At 45.0% G+C, this 13191-nt stretch overlaps 1 protein-coding gene across 1 annotated transcript in view; it reads right to left on the bottom strand.

Annotated features, from left to right (window-relative positions):
• ATL2 (atlastin GTPase 2) overlaps nucleotides 1–13191 on the bottom strand; it is a 476945-nt gene that overhangs the window by 216271 nt on the left and 247483 nt on the right. The window contains 1 exon segment of the mRNA XM_029594487.1: nucleotides 3052–3186. Coding sequence (XP_029450347.1) covers nucleotides 3052–3186 — 135 coding nt within the window.

Below are 13191 nucleotides of genomic sequence, written 5' to 3'. Positions count from 1 at the left end.
GGCTGTACAACTGGTGGAATCAGAGCAGTTGTAAGTGGTGGCGGAGGCTGCGACGGAGGATCCTGTGCGGAAGTCTGTGGAGGATCCAGAATAGATGGAGGTAAAGGCCCAGGCGTCGAAGAGACCGGTATTTCCTGGTCCCGTGGCCGCTTTGCCATCGATTCCTCCTGGGACGTCGATGCAGATGATGACGGTCGACGATGTCGATGACTATGTTTTAGCTCGAGATGGTCTGCCGACTTCATCAATACTATGGATGATGGCGAAGACGGACGATCACCGGATCCGTCCGGGTGCAGTTTTTTAAGCAAGGCTCTTTTAGTCGCTCCAGCCGGAGACGATTTCGACGATTTGGAAGGGGAAGGAATTAGTTGCAGCTGGAACAAATGTTCCATTTTTTCCTGCCTAGCCTTTCGCCCCTTTGCCGTCATCTCAGCGCATTTAGGACTTGTACTTACATCATGTTTTTCACAGAGGCAGAGGACACATTCTAAATGTGGGTCTGTGATCGACATGGTTCTGTTGTAGATAGGGCATTTTTTGAAGCCCGTAGCCATTTTGTTATCGACGGCCGAAGGATGTGAAATCGTGAGAAGAGAATTTTTCCAAAAATTGAGAAATCAACACAGAGGTACTCACCAGCCGGTGAAAGGGAACCCCGAGAGAGACTTCTATGAGAGAGAATATCGGTAAAAGTATGACTTTTCAGTCAGCAAAAAGCGAAGAAAATGCAACGGCTCCTGTCCCGCGATGCGTGAAGCAGCGGGGAAAAGCGAAGACTCCTGTGGCAGAGAATATCATGGCATGTTGGGCATGCTCAGTGGCCTCACAGGGCCAGTCAAAAGTTTCTAGAAACTTTGACAGAAAGATTTCCCGTGCTGGGCTCTGGTGACGTCACCCACATGTGAGGACTAGCATCCTGCTTGTCCTGGTATAAATGAAAATTTGTATTTCTTCAATACATAATGTACTCAAGTAATTGGTCATGCAAACCCAATAGTTTACTAGACAAGAGGCAAGCATAGCATTCTAGTACACTGACTTCTCAACAAAGTCCAGAAACAGACACATGGCTGGTGGCACAGTAATGTGTCTGGCTTCTTGAACCTTGAGCTGATACAGGAGCTAGATGTCAAATCTGGGAGTTGCTTGGACATGGTACTTTATGTTTTCCTCATTACTTACAGGCAGCAGGGAGTGTGAATATTCCTATTACTCTGTCATTGTTTGCTATAAAATAGAGGGTTAATGGGCTCTGCCACCAACTCCTTTGGGGATTCAGAGTATTTCACAAAGCCAAAGTGGTATATTAAGCTCTCCTGAAATCTGCAACTCTAAAAGAATGGCCACGCCAATCTTCTAAACAAAATTACAAAAAAATATTCTCTGAAGGGGAATAATTTCTGCAGGCTGTAGAGATGGCTCAGAGTGAGGTCCAAAGAATAGCTCTTTACAGAGATATCTAGTTAGAGTCCATGGACTCCTATTTCCTACTCCTCAACCTGGAAAAGAAACATCTGAGATGGAGCCAGTGGTTCTAAGGGAAAGCCTAATATAGGTTTAATTTGTTTATTTTTAGCATTTATATAGCACTACTACACCAGGGTGTTTCAAAACATGGTTACACACAAAATAAAATCCCTTTGCAAAAGAGCTTACAATCCAAGTAGGTATTTGAGGCAATGGAAAATAAAAGATCACAAAGAGTATCAGTAGGACAATCTAGATTTGAACCCTGATCACCAACCTATTAATACAAATCCCTAGGCCTCTCTCCCTCTAATGTAATCACAAACCTTCTCTAGATCAATGTTGTAATGGTTATCAATGCGTCTACTTGTACATAGAAGACTGACCCAGGACTTGACAAGTCTGTGATGGCATGGGTGGTAAACATGTGTCAACATTAGCATACCCAGCACCAAGTGAAGTCAGAGACAGGTTGATCAACACAGAAGCCAAGGAGCTCCAAGAAGTGTCTCAGTCCCTTTGAGGCTTCAAACATCTATATAACCAGTCTTGTCCAACTCTGATCGAATATCTTGAGATAAAAATTGAGGCAGGCCTTGTAGGAGCTGAATATCCATGAAGGCTGTGCAGAAGAACTCACTGAAGCTTGGGTATTGGTCTTTGGCAAGACTTATGTGGATATGCCTCCTAACAAAAGGCTATGTTGTTCTCCAGTTGTAGCTGCTTCTGAATGTGGAATAACCATATCCAAGCTCTCAAGCTGCCCGCAGATTGGCTGCATCAAGCCTTTGGAACATCTCCTTGATAATCCACACTCATCTTTGTTGGTAATAACAAGTCCTTAGAGCTCTAATGAGCATATGACTTGAGCTGGTTTTATCCATACTCTGAGGTTTATCTTCAGTGAGTGAGCAAAGAAGCTAAGTGGCAGAGAACTATTGTTTTTTTTTTTATTTTATCTTTATGAGAGAACTACTTCTAAAAGGTCTGACTATCAGTACCACAGCTATCTGCTCATTGAGCCTTTTCACTGGCCTACAGGACCAGCCTGAAGCTAGCTTTACTTGTCCTGGACAGGCAGGCTTGAACCACTCGTGACATCTTGGCACAGAAGCCACGAGATAGATGAGGTCTTTGCCCAAACATGTTTTATTCCATCAAGACCATCTGCAAGAGACTTCTTCTGGGAGCAGTTAAGCAGCTCTTGAAGCTGCTGATTTGCTTCTCAGCTGTGCTCCAGAAAACAGTCAACACAAATTTAAAAAAAATTTATTTATTTTTTTTAATTCCAGCTCAACCAGCAAACAGAAGGGTGACCTGAAACAGCATGTCATCTCCTGATTGAGGCTAAAACTAGAGAAGCAGTTTTACAGTACAAGCCTCTAGCACATGTCAAAAGATTTTCAAGAAAGTTCGGGAAAGGTCCTCCACCCACTGTATGTGATGCAGGCCATATGATCTGTATACATGGATTTTTGTTCACGTTTGGTATCAGAAGATAATTTGAATTGTTCAACATTAAAATTACCAGGAGTTTTGGGGGGGAAGGAGCCAGAGTCTTAGACAGGACAAGGACTTTACCTTGGTTGCATCAGGCTTCTCAACTACAAATACTTCACTCCATATCTGTATGCCAGTTGTTTCTCTTTCACAGCCACCTCGCCATGTGAAGCCAGTGAGAGGCTCATTGATCCCACCTATCCAAGCAGAGGAATTCTGCAAAAGAAAGAACACAAAATGAAATACAAAAGTAAGGATGTAAAAATGTCTGGGCGTATAATGTTTCAAGGTTGTCTAATTTTCATTTTTTTCCAACTAACATAATACAAGTTAAGTAGTAAACAAATCATGACATTTGAACTTAATTTGCAGCACTCTGTATTTTTCCTCCAAGTCAAATTTCTATATTATGCTGTTTAGGCAGATGAAAAAATGTGAAATAGTAGAGCTACTAAAACACTAAATGTATTTTCAGACTGTGCTGCTTGCATGACTGTCAGGCCACATATTAAGTTTCTGTAGCATGGCAAACAAACACTTATTGCTATAATTTTTCTGCAATGATAAAGACATTTTAGTAGAATATTATTAATGACAACAGTATAAAGATAGAATACTAATACATGAAAAAAACTGTTTGTAACTTGATACTTGCATGATACTTAGCTTCAAGTAGCAAATACATTCAAGAACCAAGCAATTATCTTCACTCTAAGACTGCTTTTAAAATTGTTGAAACAAAGAAAAAAGCTGTTTATAAAGTTTAATGAATGATTGACATCTACATGTGTCCAAACACTAGATAGCTAAATACAGCTAAAACAGACCAGCAATATACTGAAGATTGATAGCAACAACAGGAAGAGAACAAACTATCAGAAATGATGAACTTTATTACATTGTTACAAATGACTAAAATTTGGCAAGCATTCAAATAGATGCTAAAATTCAGTCTACATAATATGGCAAGCATATTAAAGTCTATACATAGCAATGTTTAAAATAAAGGATCTAATGATTAGATAGCCATGAATAGCCAAGCATTTTAATGCATTCTTATGCATCTTCTTTCTATATACGAAAGCTACCAAGGTTTTGTGGACAGAGATATAAAAAAGGAAGAAAAAAAAAACATCTTGAAGGTGCTAGACGTATGTCTGAAGATCTTCTTGCCAATAACTATCCAAATAGCAGAAGCTGTGATATCAGACATCTTTTGGGTAGATTGAGTATTGAGAAATTACTACTCACCTGATAATTTCCTTTTCTTTAGGACAGTCAGATGAATCCAGAACAAGTGGGATTATGCTCCCCTACTAGCAGATGGAGACAGAGCAAACTGATGTCACAGCATATAAACCTCTTCTAGTGACATCATCCTGCCAGTCCGTATTCTCTTCAAAAGCAAGTGCGGACAGACTAGCAAAAACCTTGATTAAAAAAAAAAACAAAAACAGATAACCATTTCAATACTCAGCCAACAAGCACACTGAGCTTTGACAAGAATGTAATAATGCTGGTTTAGAGACTGGACTAACATTTATCAGTAATCCCTGTAACCACTCAGAAGGACTATAATACAAATCATCTGGCAGCCAAGGGAGGGAAGCTGGATTCATCTGACTGCCCTAAAGAAAAGGAAATCATCAGGTAAGTAGTAATTTCTCATTTCTTAGTGCCCAGTCTGATAAATCCAAAGAAGTGGGATGTACTCAAGTTATTCCCTCATAGGGCAGGAGGCTGCCCATGGTCCAGTCAAACCGCACATACAAAGGCCACGTCCTCCTAGGCCTGCACATCCAGACGATAATACCTGAAAAAGGTGTGTACGGAAGACCACATCGCAGCTCTGCAAATGTCGTTGTGAGGCAACAATCTAACTTCCGCCCATGACACTGCTTGTGCCCTAGTGGATTAAGCCCTAACTTAACAACGTAACTACTTCTTGGCATCCACGTTTGCAGCAGTGACTACCTTCTTAATCCAGCAAGCTATTGTAGCCTGCAAGGCTGGCTCTCCCTGTCTAGTACCGCCGTGAAGGGCAAAGACGGGCCATCTTCCGCAAGGGTTCAGTAACCCTGAGATATCTGACAATATGCTCCTGGCATCCAAGGGTCACAACAAACGATATTCCTCTACATCTCGCTCTGTCTACGGACGGCAGGGAAATGGACTAATTCAAGTGAACCTAAGTGACCACCTTCAGTAAAAAGGAGGGAACAGTACACAGCTGTACTATCCTGGAGTCACCTGGAAAAATGGTTCCCTGCAAGACAAGGCCTGCAGTTCAGAAACCCTACATGCAGAACAAATTGCCACCAGAAATGCAGTCTTCAAGGTCAACTGCAAGGAGAGTACACGCAGCAGTCCAAACGCAGGGCCCACCAAGTTGTCCAATACCCAATTAAGACTCCACAAGGGCACTGGAAACCACAAGGGAGGTCGAAGATGTTTCACGCCTCTCAGAAAATGGGACATAATATGATGAGTCGACAAGGATCCACCATTTACCTGACTCCTAAAACAGGAGAGTCGCTACCTGTACCTTCAAGGAATTGAAAGCTGAGCCTTTATGCAAGTCAGTCCGCAAAAATTCCAAGATGAGCGGAATCTTGACCAAGGAAGGAAGAGAACCTCGATCCTCACACCAGGCCTCAAACACTCTCCAGACCTGCACATAGGCCAAGGAAGTGGAGAACTTTCTTGCTCTTAGTAAGGTGGAAATCACTGCCGCGGAATAGCCTCATTTCAGCAAGCGAACCCTTTCAAGAGCCAAACTAAGACAAAATTGATTTGGATCTTCATGAAGAACAGGTCCCTGCGAAACAGGTCCCTTTGTGCTGGAAATTGAAGATGCGAGTCCATCAGAAGCCTCTGCAGATCTGCATACCATGGTCTCTTGGGCCAATCTGGAGCGACCAAGAGCACCATTCCTCTGTGGCGCTCGATCCTTCAAATCAATCTGCTCAACATGGGCCATGGAGGAAAGGCATACAGCAACTCATCTTCCAGCCACTTTGTACTAGGGCATCAATCCCCAAGGACTTCAGATCTCTTCTGTTACTGAAGAAGTGAGGAACCTTCGCATTGTGCAAGGTCACCAATAGGTTGAAGAACAGAAGACCCCCAGCAATCCCGAATCAGTTGAAACACCTCATCTGACAATGCCCACTCTCCTGGGTCCAGATTCTCCCTGCTGAGAGTCTGCTCTTCTCCAGTGCATCTATATCTTTTTGAGATGTGGTAACCAGAACTGAACACAGTAGTCAAGGTATGGAGCGATACAGAGGCATTAAGCAGAAGTTGCTTACTGTAACAGGTGTTCTCACAGGACAGCAGGATGTTAGTCCTCACATATCAGTGACATCACAGGATGGAGCCCAATCACGGAACACTTGTCAAAATTTCTAGAACTTTGACTGGCACCTACTGGGCATGCCCAGGATGGCACTAAACCTACAACCAGCAGAGGTCCCCCTTCAGTCTTATTTAAAAGTTAAAGTGCCAAAAAATAAAATAAGAAAACGCAACGAACCCAACACTGCGGTGTGGCGGGCGGGTTTCGTGAGGACTAACATCCTGCTGTCCTATGAGAACACCTGTTACAGGTAAGCAAAATTTGCTTTCTCACAGGACAAGCAGGATGGTAGTCCTCACATATGGGTGAGTACCGAGCTGAGGATGTCCAAGAAATGCACCAAATGTAACCAAGATGTGCAAGAGGCACAAGGACTGGGGTGGAATTTGGAAGAGGGCATCCTGATCCCTAACGGGTAGGTGGTAGGGTGTTGGTACATCAAGTTGCAAATAGGTTGCACAAGACAGACTGGCCGAAAATGGAATCTTGTCTGCCAGCCTTGTCTAAACAATAATGGGCTGTAAATGTATGGAGAGAACTCCAGGTAGCAGCCCTACAAATATCAGGAAGCTGCACAGAGTGTAGGTGCACTACTGAAGTTGCCATGGCCCTGACAGAGTATGCTTTAACATGGTCTTGAAGTAGAATGCCTGCTTGCTGATAGCAAAAGGATATGCAGTCTGCTAACCAGGAGGAGAGAGTCTGCTTACACACAGGTTGACCCAATCTGATGGAATGGAATGAAACAAACAGTTGGGTGGATTTTCTGTGGGCAGCTGTACGGTCTAGATAGAATGCTAGAGCCCATTTACAGTCAAGAGTATGCAGAGTCTGTTCTCCTGGATTGGAATGGGGCTTGGGAAAGAATGTGGGTAGTATAATGGATTGATTAATGTGAAACTCCAATACTACCTTAGGTAAGAACTTAGGGTGAGTGCGGAGTACTACCCGGTCGTGCAGAAGTTTAGGCGGGTAGGTAACTAGGGCCTGTAGCTCACTAAACTCTGCAAGCGGATGAGATTGCCAAAAGAAAAATCACTTTCCATGTGAGATAGCGAAGATCACAGGATTGGAGAGGCTCAAATGGTGGTTTCATGAGCTGACCCAAAACGAGATTGAGGTCCCAAGAAGGAGCCGGGGGCCGGCAGTGGAGGTTTCAGGTGGAGCAAGCCCTTCAGAAAACATGTTACAAGGGGTTATACTGAAATGGGAACATCCCCAACACCTTTATGGAAGGCAGCTACCGCACTGACATGCACCCTGATAGAAGTTTTTAGACCTGATTCTGACAGGTCTAAAAACTGTCAGAATCAGAGATAGTCTAGAAATTTTGTGGTGGAACAAGTGAAAGGATCAAGGGACAGGGAAGAACACCATAACTTAAACCTGTTCCATTTGTAATAAGATTTTCTCTTGAAGACATTCGTGAAGCAATCAAGACACGGGAAACTGGCTCCGAAAGGTTGAGTGGCTGAAGAATTAACCTTTCAACATCCAGGCAGTCAGGGACAAGGCCTGAAGATTGGGGTGGTGTAGGCACCCATCGTTCTGAGCGATCAGAAGCGGGTCCTTCCCCAGGGGAATGTACCTGCAAATGGAGAGGTCCTGAAGAATCGGAAACCACACTTGGCGAGGCCAGTGAGGGGCTATCAGGATCATGCTTCCCTTGTCCTGACGTAACTTCATGAAAGTCTTTGAGAGAAGTGGAAGTGGAGGGAATGCATATTGGAGACCGGTGGCCCATGAGAGGGAGAACGCATCTCTTGGTAGTGCGTGTTGGCTGCGAGTGAGAGAGCAAATGTTCTCTACTTTGAGGTTTTGAGGTGACTCAAAGAGGTCTATGTAAGGGTAACCCCCAACGTTGGAATATTGAGTCGGCTACTGTGGGGTTGAGGGACCACTCGTGCGGCTGAAAGGTGCGACTCAGCTTGTCTTCCAACACATTGTCCACTCCCAGCAAGTAGGTGGCCTTGAGGTACATCGAGTGGGAAAGGGCCTCCGCCCATATCTGTGCAGCTTCCTGACACAGGAGGTAGGAGCCCGTTCCTCCTCGTTTGTTGATGTACCACATGGCCACCTGGTTGTCTGTCTGAATCAGAATGACCTGGTTGGAAAGGCAATCCTGAAACACCCTGAGAGCATATCTAATTGCTCATAGTTCCAAGAAATTTATTTGGTGTTTGGCTTCCTCTGAAGACCAAGTCCCTTGAGTTTGTAGACTGGCAAGATGTGCTCCCCAGCTGAAGTTGGAGACATCGGTTGTAAGGGTTATTTGGGGATCTGGAGCCTGGAAAGGAAGGCCTTTGAGGAGATTGGACTGACTTTTCCACCAAGCAAGAGACAGGCGAAGTGGGTTAGTGATGTGGACAACGGCCGACAGTGGTTGAGATGATTAAGGTCACAGTGGATTCAGAGTTCACTGCATGACTCTCATGGCAAGGCGAGCCATTGGAGTGATATGTACATAGGACGCCATGTGTCCCAGCAAAACTAGGAATTTACGTGCAGTTTAGCGTTGTCGAGACTGCAGTTGATGGGCAAGAGAAGTGAGAGTGAGCTCGTTCGAGGAAGAAATGCTTTTGCTTTGAAGGTGTCCCAAGTCTGCTCCTATGAACGACAGGGTTTGTGATGGGACTAGGCTGGATTTTGGGTAATTGATGATCTTGGGTAATTGCATACCCTGATCTCCCTTGGGAGATCAGGGTATGCAAAGTGAGACGTATGGACGTCAAAGCAGCTTGCTGGGTGGGAGCCCTGATCAACCAATCGTCGAGGTAGGGGTAGACGTGGACACATTGAGACCTGAGGAATGCTGCTACTACTACGAGGGACTTGGTGAAGACTTGTGGTGCAGATGCCAGGCCGAATGGTAGCACTCAGTATTGATAGTGCTTTGGGCCTACTAGGAATCGCAGAAATTTGCGATGAGACTGAGTTATTGCGATGGATGTGTAAGTGTCCTGGAGGTCTAGAGAGCAGAACCAGTCTTCCCTTTGCAGAAAGGGAAGGAGGGAAACCAAGGTTACCATCTTGAACTTTTCTCTTTGTAGGTACTTGTTTAAGGCGCAAAGGTCCAGAATCGGGCGAACGCCACATAACTTTTTTGGGATTAGAAAGTACCGAGAATAGAATCCTAGGCCCTATTAGGAGTAGGGCACTGGTTCGATTGCTCTGGATCGCAGGAGGAGGGAGACTTCCTGATCCAGAAGTGGTGAGTGATTGGATGTTCCCCACGTCAGCCGAGGTGGGAGTAAGGCGGAATGAAGAGAAAAGTTGAGGTGATAACCTTGAGTAACTATAGTAAGGACCCACTGGTATGAGGTGATTGTGTGCCAGATGTTGCTGAAGTGGCCCAATCGACCTCTCACTGGTACATGGAATAGTGGAGGCTGAATACTGCTCTCTAAGAGAGTCAAAAACCAGATGCTGGACCTGGCTGAGGGGTTGTCTGTTTTTTGCCTACAAGGTTGCCTGGACTGGCCTTTCTGGTAAGGCTTAGTAGAGCGACCTTTGGACGGTGGAGGATATGATTTCTTTGGCGGTAGAAAGACTTTTTGGAATCCTGATTGTTTGCTTAGCAGGATATTCAGAAGGCAACAAGGAGAGTTGGTGAAGAGTCTCATGGTGATCTTTGAGCTGTCACACAAAAATCTATCCTCCGTAGAACATAATTTTTCTTTTAAACAGGTAAAGTTTGTAGGACCTTTATGACTTCACAGTTTGCAATCAATCATCACAAACTGTACAGACCTCTGGTCCACTTTATTCTTTAATATTTTCCAGACACACTTCAAAATAATTTTTATGCAAGATTTTTTGATTTTTTTCTAAAAAGTCATAAAAGTCCTCGGGGGCAAATAGATCTTTTCCTATTTAATTCATACGGGAAGAGAGCTTTCACTATCAAACACTTAGCTTCAATGTCCGATCTGTACATCACCCCGACATGGCCATGTTTCGATGGTTCTCTGCCTCAGGGGGTCTTCACATCCAAATTAGAATTGCTTACAGTCACTGCATCTGCATCTTTAACATCCAGATCTATCCCCGATAGTTTTACCTATAACTCTTAACCTCTATATATAAAAAACTTCTAAAATGGCGTCAAACTCGTTTTCATTCATGACGTGGAAACTGACGTCAAGTCACTTAAATCAAGGTATACCAATTGATTACTTCATTTAAGCCCTTCGGCGCAATCACATCCAAAGAAAATATCCAGAACTGCTCTCTTCTATTTAGCTATGTTCCATCTCCCCCGCGTGGTGAAATGTTGACTTTTTCCACAATAAACCATCTCAAATCACCAAATTGATGATTCTTCTCAATACAATGAGCCGTCAATGGTGCAGACAATTTGAGTTTTAATGCAGCTCTTATGTTCAATCAAACGTGTCCGTATTTTCCGTTTGGTGCGGCCCACATACAACATATTACAAGGACACTGTATTATGTAGATAACATTAGAAGAATTGCAATCAGTATTGTGATTAAAAAAAATTTCCTCAGATTTCAAATAGATCTGGGCTTTGTTTTTTTGATCTTTGAGCTGTGTCACTGCTTGCTGTATCTGTTCACCAAAAAGGCTGTCACCAGTGCAAGGCAAGTTGGATAGTCTGTCCTGGACCTCAGGTCGTAGGTCCGAAGACTTTAGCCAAGCCTACCTCCTCGCAGAAATAGCTGCTGCTGATACCCTGGAAGCAGTGTCAAAAATGTCATACGATGATCTGATTTCATATTTGCCCGCTCCTAATCCTTTTTGAGCCAGGGAATGTAATTGCTCTTGAAATTGCTGAGAAAGGGATTAGGCAAAGACCTGCATTTGCTTAAAGAGGACCCTATTGTACTGGGTCATATAGAGTTGGTAAGAGGCAGTGCAGGATATAAGCATTGACCCGTGAAAGACACGCCGACCTATGGTATCCAGGAACTTTTCTTCTTTCCCAGGAGAGAAAGAAGAGTGAGGCTTGAAGCGTCGGGCCTTCTTTTGGGCTGACTCAACCACCACTGAATGGTGATCCAATTGAGTTTTCTGGAAACCTGGAGTTGACTGGACTAGGTATGTGGTGTCTGCTTTTCGGTTGACTGGTGCCACTTAAACCAGGGTGCACCCAATTCCTCTTTAAAAGATCCAAGAGGACATCATGGATAGGGAGAGAGGTGATTTCTTTAGGAGCATCCAGAAATTGCAGAAGTTCCATCATCTGGTGTCTATCATCCTGTTCTGTCTGAAGTTGGAATGGAACCAATTCAGACATTTCCTTCACAAAATTAATGAAGGACAAGCCCTCTGGAGGAGAACGCTTCCTGCTTTCAGCAGGAGAGGGTGGTGATGGTAAGTCATCAGTATCCTGGGACGAGTCATCTGTCCATGGATCATAGGTTTCATCACCAGCACCCCTAGGATACTCAGATGGACGGAATGTTGGTATTTCTGAAGGTCCTGGTTTAGGCACCGAGGAAGTCACCGGAGGCATCAATGGCGGCACAGAGGGCATCGATGGACGGATCAGAGGCACCGATGGTAGCAAAGACGCTACTGGTGACATCGATGGCTGAGGCATCGGTAAGACTCCTGATGGAGGAAGGAATAACTGTTTCTCCTTCTTCAGTCGATGAGAGGAATTGGGGAGGAGGGCACCGGGCCCATCGGTGCCCCCAGATGCATCAGAGGAAAAGCGGCGAGTAGCGCTTCCATCCTAGTCAGAAGCAGTGCCAGTGCTGCAGGAATTGGATCGGTAGCTGGTTCAGGAATCGGCACCGGCAGAGGAATCTTGAAGCCTTGCATCGCTCTGCTGATGGCCTCTTGAATCATCTGATCCAATTCCTCTCGGACACTTGGAGCATGCAGCCCCAGTACCGGAGGCGGAGGCGTAGCCGGAGGGACCACCGTTGGAGATGGAATTGCGGCTCCTATCACCTGTCCAGGTGAGGTTTGCCTCGGTGACCCGGACACAGATAGGGACGGTGCCGTTTCTGGACGGGCTTTCTTCGGCGGCGGTGGCTCAGACGATGGCGATGTCGAGGGCTGGCCTGCGTCGATGGTCTGAGACCTACGGTGTTTATGCTTTTCTTGATGATCTCCTCGATCCTTTTCCTGAGGAGGAACAGAGGGGGTCGACTGTCGCGGAGTCGTCGATGCTGGTCAGTGCACGATACTTGTGTGTCGGCTCAGACGACGTCGATGCTATGGATGGAGTCGGGGTTTGTGACCGAAAGAGAAGATCCATCTTCTCCATTCTAGCCTTGCAACCTTTTGGTGTCATTAAGGCACATTTGGTGCAAGTTAGGACATCATGCTCGCTTCCTAAGCACATTACACAGACCTTGTGAGGGTCTGTAATGGACATTGTGCGAGTGCAGTCGGGGCATCAATGGAACCCAGACGCCATGGCCTCTCAAAAAATGGAGCCGTGGTGCGGTCGACTGCCAGTAGGCTGCGAGGGCAGAACCTGACGGGAATCGACCGGAACCGGGTAAAAAAAAAAAAAAAAACCAAAAAAAAAAACAACTTACTGGACCACCGCGGAAGTGAAAGTTTAATAGGGGGCCCCCTGTGGGGTTTTAAATTATGAAGTAATTCCATGAGGAAAATTCCTGTCAGGAATCTCTGTAGAGCTCCTTAACCCTGCGTGGCTACTGCTGTGCGGAAAAAAGAAGATTGAAGAGGGACCCCTGCTGGTTGCAGGGTTAGTGCCATCCTGGGCACGCCCAGTAGGTGCCAGTCAAAGTTCTAGAAACTTTGACAAAAGTGTTCCGTGATTGGGCTCCATCCTGTGATGTCACCCATATATGAAGACTACCATCCTGCTTGTCCAATGAGAATGACATTCTCCATTTTATTCATCCCAATCTTTTAAAGG

Source organism: Rhinatrema bivittatum, chromosome 3, assembly GCF_901001135.1.
Source record: "Rhinatrema bivittatum chromosome 3, aRhiBiv1.1, whole genome shotgun sequence".
NCBI lineage: Eukaryota > Metazoa > Chordata > Amphibia > Gymnophiona > Rhinatrematidae > Rhinatrema > Rhinatrema bivittatum.
Note: the sequence above shows the minus strand (reverse complement) of the source record. Positions and strands in the feature narration are given on the sequence as shown.